Source organism: Papio anubis, chromosome 8, assembly GCF_008728515.1.
Source record: "Papio anubis isolate 15944 chromosome 8, Panubis1.0, whole genome shotgun sequence".
NCBI classification, from domain to species: Eukaryota; Metazoa; Chordata; class Mammalia; order Primates; family Cercopithecidae; genus Papio; species Papio anubis.
The window spans coordinates 43,590,959-43,597,527 of NC_044983.1; the positions used below are offsets into that span (position 1 = coordinate 43,590,959).

The window sequence follows — 6,569 nt, forward strand, 5'->3', positions numbered from 1 at the left end:
ATAGCCTCCTTTGGTTGTTAGAGAACTGATACTTCAGCAGTGACAATAGGCAGCTCCTGTGTATTAAACTTACCAGGAGTTTGGCTGGATTCTGAGTCTCGTTAGTTATCAGAAAAGTTCTCTAAGGATAGCAGCAGGGCCATTGTTCAAATATAGGTTAGCCTGTGTAGCCTATATGTAACGCCTGTGTCTGTTTTTTCACACTGTGCTGTCTTCCTAGTCCATCTATCATTGCTCTAAAAATATTCTGTGGCGGATAGAAGTGTAACTTCAGGGGTATCCATAAACTGTGATGATGTTTGCCCTTTGGGTTGGTGGATCTTGTGTGATTGACTGGATTCTGTGACATAGGAAACAATGTGATAGCATTTTGTCATAGGTAACAGCCTGGCTTGAAGCCTCGCTTGGTGATACTCTCTTAACACCCCTCTCCTCCTTTTTTCTGCATTTGTCAAGATATGGGAGTAGAAGGACATTATGACACAGAAGTGAATTAGAGCACTCATGATGTAAACATTACTTGCTAAAGGCCTTGTGTGCTCACCTACCTACCTTTTGTTAAGATGAAAGGCTTTATTCTCTTTTTTTTCTTTTTTAACCTTAATAACATTCACTGTGTCCTTTTGTCAGGGATCTTCAAGACCACCCCAGGTTCACTGATTCACTATGAGGACTTATAGGACTCAGAAGTGATTATACTCAGGATTATGGTTTATTACAGTGAATATAAAGCAACATCAGCAAAGGAAAAAGGTGCATGGGGTTAGACCAGGTGCAAGCTTCCAGTAGCATACATGGGGCACACTTAATTCCTCCAGCAAGGAGTTGTGACAACACACGTGAAATGTCTACTAGGAAACTTGCCTGAGTCTAGGAATCCAGTGTGTTTATTGAGAGGTTGTTTGTACAGGCACACAGTGCCTGCGTGACTCACTGCAATCGCTGAAACTCCAGACCACTCAGAGGGAAAGCAGGTGATCACTATGAACGACATTGTTTGCACACATATCTGAAGAAATTGGTAAATGTGCTTCAATACCTTGAGCATGCAAAACACTCTTACTAGTTAGAACATTCCAAGATCTTAATTCCCAGGAGTTGGCTAAGGGCCAGTTAGGAAACAGGCCACCTTTGCAAGATTTGAGCATGTCAGGCCTGCAGAGTTAACTCTTTCTTACATGTTCTTTTTTTTTTTTTTTTTTTTTTGAGATGGAGTACCGCTCTGTCACCCAGCTGGAGTGCAGTGGCGCAATCTTGGCTCACTGCAAGCTCCGCCTCCCGGGTTCACGCCATTCTCCTGCCTCAGCCTCCTGAGCAGCTGGGACTACAGGCACCTGCCACCACACCTGGCTAATTTTTTGTATTTTTAGTAGAAACAGGGTTTCACTGTGCTAGGCAGGATGGTCTCTATCTCCTGACCTCATGATCTGCCTGCCTTGGCCTTCCAAAGTGCTGAGATTACAGCACTGGGTGAGCCACCGCGCCCAGCCCAGCCTCTTTCTTGCACATTCTTATCCTGGTCTTCCTTTTCATGGAAAGTACTTTTAAATGGTTTCATTAGTTTTCAGTACACACTTTATTCTGGTTAACTGTTGTTTACTTTTCACTATTCTTTTCCCTATTATGATCTTTCTCTGAGTTCTAAGTCTGGTCTTGAAAATAGGCCGGGCGCGGTGGCTCAAGCCTGTAATCCCAGCACTTTGGGAGGCCGAGGCGGGTGGATCACGAGGTCAGGAGATCGAGACCATCCTGGCTAACATGGTGAAACCCCGTCTCTACTAAAAATACAAAAAACTAGCCGGGCATGGTGGCGGGCGCCTGTATTCCCAGCTACTCGGAGGCTGAGGTGGGAGAATGGCGTGAACCCGGGAGGTGGAGCTTGCAGTGAGCCGAGATCGCGCCACCGCACTCCAGCCTGGGCAACAGAGCGAGACTCCGTCTCAAAAAAAAAAAAAGAAAAGAAAATAAACTTATACTTGTCTTTTTGATAATATGGACAGTAAATCTCACCATTCCCACTTTATTCTAATATCTTTCTCTATGCTCTCATAGCTTTTTTTCTGTCTGTTTCAGAATGGATGAGAAATCTCGAAAGCAAAACATTGATCCCAGCACAGAGCATTTTTGAGGAAGAACAATCCCATGGCATGAAGTTGGAAAGATATATATGGGATGATCCTTGGTTCTCCAGGTTAGAAGTTTTGGGATGTAAAGACCAATTAGAAATGTATCACGTGAACCAGAGTACAGCTATGAGGCAGATGGTCTTCATGCAAAAGCAAGTACTATCCCAGAGAAGCTCTGAATTCTGTGAACTTGGGGCAGAGTTTAGCCAGAACTTAAACTGTGTTCCATCTCAGAGAGTTTCTCAGATAGAACATTTCTATCAGCCTGATACGCACGCTGAAAGTTGGAGATGTGACTCAGCCATAATGTATGCAGATAAGGTTACCTGTGAAAATAATGATTATGACAAAACTGTTTATCAGTCCATTCAACCTATTTACCCTTCAAGAATACAAACTGGAGATAATCTTTTCAAATGTACTGATGCTGTTAAATCTTTCAATCATATAATACATTTTGGTGATCATAAAGAAATTCACACAGGAGAAAAACTCTATGAATATAAGGAATGCCATCAAATCTTTAACCAGAGCCCATCATTTAATGAACACCCAAGGCTTCATGTTGGAGAAAACCAGTATAATTACAAAGAATATGAGAATATCTTTTATTTCTCATCCTTTATGGAACATCAAAAAATTGGTACTGTAGAGAAAGCGTATAAATACAATGAATGGGAGAAAGTCTTTGGGTATGATTCATTCCTTACTCAGCATACAAGCACTTACACTGCAGAGAAACCCTATGACTACGATGAATGTGGGACGTCTTTCATCTGGAGCTCTTACCTTATTCAGCATAAGAAAACTCATACTGGAGAAAAACCCTATGAATGTGATAAATGTGGAAAAGTTTTTAGGAATCGTTCAGCCCTTACTAAACATGAACGCACTCACACTGGAATAAAACCCTATGAATGTAATAAATGTGGAAAAGCCTTCAGCTGGAATTCTCATCTTATTGTACATAAGAGAATTCATACAGGAGAAAAACCTTATGTTTGCAATGAGTGTGGGAAATCTTTCAACTGGAACTCTCATCTTATTGGACATCAGAGGACTCATACAGGAGAGAAACCTTTTGAATGTACTGAATGTGGGAAATCATTCAGCTGGAGCTCCCATCTTATTGCCCATATGAGAATGCATACTGGAGAGAAACCCTTTAAATGTGATGAATGTGAAAAAGCTTTTAGGGACTACTCAGCCCTTAGTAAACATGAAAGAACTCATTCTGGAGCAAAACCATATAAATGTACTGAATGTGGAAAATCCTTCAGCTGGAGCTCCCATCTTATTGCCCATCAGAGAACTCACACGGGAGAGAAACCGTATAACTGTCAGGAATGTGGCAAAGCTTTCAGAGAACGCTCAGCCCTCACGAAACATGAGATAATTCATTCTGGAATTAAGCCCTATGAATGTAATAAATGTGGAAAATCCTGTAGCCAAATGGCTCACCTTGTTAGACATCAAAGGACTCATACTGGAGAAAAACCCTATGAATGCAATAAATGTGGAAAATCCTTCAGTCAAAGCTGTCACCTTGTTGCTCATCGGAGAATTCACACTGGTGAGAAACCCTATAAATGTAATCAATGTGAAAGATCCTTTAACTGTAGTTCTCACCTCATTGCACACCGGAGAACTCATACTGGAGAGAAACCATACAGGTGTAATGAATGTGGGAAAGCATTTAATGAGAGTTCATCCCTTATTGTACACCTAAGAAACCATACTGGAGAAAAGCCCTACAAATGTAATCATTGTGAGAAAGCATTTTGTAAGAATTCTTCCCTTATTATTCATCAGAGAATGCATAGTGGAGAGAAGCGCTTTATATGCAGTGAATGTGGAAAAGCCTTTAGTGGTCACTCAGCCCTTCTTCAACACCAGAGAAATCACAGTGAAGAGAAACTGAATTGAATTTGCGAGTTTTTTGTTTATCATACATTTTGACAACACATTGAGGAAAACTCTATAAAGATAATCAAGAGGGGACATTTTTCATTAAGAGTTCAGTAAGACTTCTCCCGCATTATTTACTAGAAAGTATCTATCTTAGAAGAAACCCCGTGAAGTAAAAGAATAGGGAAAAGCTTTCAGCAGTTATATAGCCCTTATTCAAAATCAGATAATTACAATGAAGAAAACTAAACTCCCCTTACGGTCTACCAGTAATTCATACTTGAGAACCGTGACTGTGGGGAATGAGGCATCTTTTAGCAAGAGCTGTCACCTACTTGTAGATTGGTGTGAATTGCTAAGGGAAGAACCTTATGCAGAGAAAAGTTTTTGACTGGAAATACACTGTTTTGCATCAAGCTGGAGTATTGGATGGAAAACTTTACAATAACATTTTGTGCATAATTGTAGAAATGCAGATTTTGTTGTTATAAGGGGAGGGTCTAGGTGCTCAGGAGTAGAATATGAAATGCTAAATCTGAATGTAAGAAAAATAATAGTATTGAATGGGGTATTTACTGTTGATTAACCTCCTTAGAGAAAATTAATGAATGAGATGACTAATGGTAGAAAAGTTATTGCCTAGGAGTATGAGACTGATGTCGCTGGACAGAAAGTGATCCTTAGCCCAGTGTGTCAGCGTCCATTGTTACTCATCACTGCATTGTTGGGCAATTAGTTTGTATTTTGTTTTAGGCAATCACTATAAATTATAATGATGGACACTGCATCAGTATACATAACAAAGGAATAAAAAGGATACAGAATTGTATATACATATTTACTGTAACAGATCTAAAAAATGTGTATGGATAAAGACCTGAAAGATCCATGGAAAAATTAACCCAGTTAATTTGAGATTTTAAAAAAGTTTTACAAATACATATAACAATTATGTGCTGGGCTTTATTTTAAATGCTTTCCAAGTGTTAACTTGTTTAGTCCCCTTAACTCTATGAGAGAGATACTGTTACCCCAGTTTTACAAATGGGTAAAAAGCAGAGATGTTGAAGGATCCTACCTAAGGGGCACAACTAGTAAGGGAGTAGAGCTGAGATTGTTTGGCTCCAGAGTTCTTGTTTTCAGCCACCATTTTATGCTGCCTCGCCAGTGATTTTTTTTTTTTCCATTTTCTTCAGTGTTTCTATAGTAGAGATTTGATAATAAAAAGAAAATCCTAAACAATGAGGAATAAAGTTACCTGTTTCTCTGTCTTGAAGGATTTATAGTAACATGAGAACTAATATCTCTTTGGAATATGAAGTCTGTGTTGGACATTCAGAATCACTGCATTTTCTGGGACCTGAGTTCCCTAGAACTTTGCTGCCTACAGCCCCAAGGATTACAGGGCAGCAGGGCCTGGAGGACTTGCTGGAGGACTGGGCAAGTCCCTTGGTGGGTTTAGAATGCCACTTACAGAGCAGAGGGCAAGGATATTTGTTCCTTTCCATAACCAGACACCACTGCACTTCAGAGCACCATTTCCCAAGGTTTACCTTGAATTCAGTGTTTATTTTTTCAAAATCTTCTGCAGATGAAAAGCTTACTTGAAGGAGCAAGATTCAGAAGGGAAGAGAGCTAGCCATTCCACCTAGAGTAATGAAGTATCAGTGTTCACAGGGGAAAGATGGATCAAAAGACTTGGGTGGCTTCTCTCCAGTCATAAGTATTTCCTGTGCTCTCTAAAACAGGGCTCTAACTGGGGGCCAAGGATCCTTCCTGGATAGGCTTCAAGGGCATTGAGTGGAACTCTGGGGTTCATAAAGCTCATCTAATTTTTAAAGGGCCCGTGGCTCCCCGGTGGTTGAGAAATGATGGCCTAGTGATGTCATGGGGAGACTGTTTTCACCCTCTGACTCCCAGCTGGGGCTCACTTAGGTGTGCAACATTTCATTGCAGTCCTTTTAGGGCCTGACACATTAGTGGTCACCTGATAAATGTGGCAGGGGCAAGTTAGTCATTGATGGATTTTTTTTTTTTTTACATGATTTATGCAAAGGCCCTTGGAGAGAATGAAGTCAGCAGTATTAGCTTAGAGAAAGCAGCATAATATACCCAGAATCATACTACCAGTAGGATGTGGATATTGTATTCTAGTATCCAAAGTGAATCCAAATTCTCTGATTTAGAGATTCCAAAGGATTTCACAAGTCATATGCAATATTTCACAAGCATCCTGGTAACTTATAACCTTATTATCAAGATTATTATCTTGAAAAACTTTCTAGGCCAGGCACCGAGGCTCATGCCAGCATTTTGGGAGGCTGGGACAGGAGGATTACTTGAGCTGAGGAGTTCAAGGCCAGCCTGGGCGACATAGCAAGATCCCATCTCTGTTTAAATAGATACAGTTTTTTTTGTTTTTTTTTTTTTTTGAGACGGAGTCTCGCTCTGCCGCCCAGGCTGGAGTGCAGTGGCCAGATCTCAGCTCACTGCAAGCTCCGCCTCCCGGGTTCACGCCATTCTCCTGCCTCAGCC

The 6,569-nt window shown here is 40.8% G+C and overlaps 1 protein-coding gene across 2 annotated transcripts in view; it reads left to right on the top strand.

Moving 5' to 3' along the window:
- Nucleotides 1-5,280, top strand: part of ZNF606 (zinc finger protein 606) — a 24,999-nt gene extending 19,719 nt beyond the window's left edge. For both annotated transcript variants that reach the window (XM_009195490.4, XM_021931506.2), the window contains one exon: nt 2,074-5,280. In XM_009195490.4, coding sequence (XP_009193754.2) covers nt 2,074-4,052 — 1,979 coding nt within the window. In that variant the 3' untranslated portion in view covers nt 4,053-5,280. The remainder of the gene's footprint in view (nt 1-2,073) is intronic.
- Nucleotides 5,281-6,569: the final 1,289 nt, after the last annotated feature.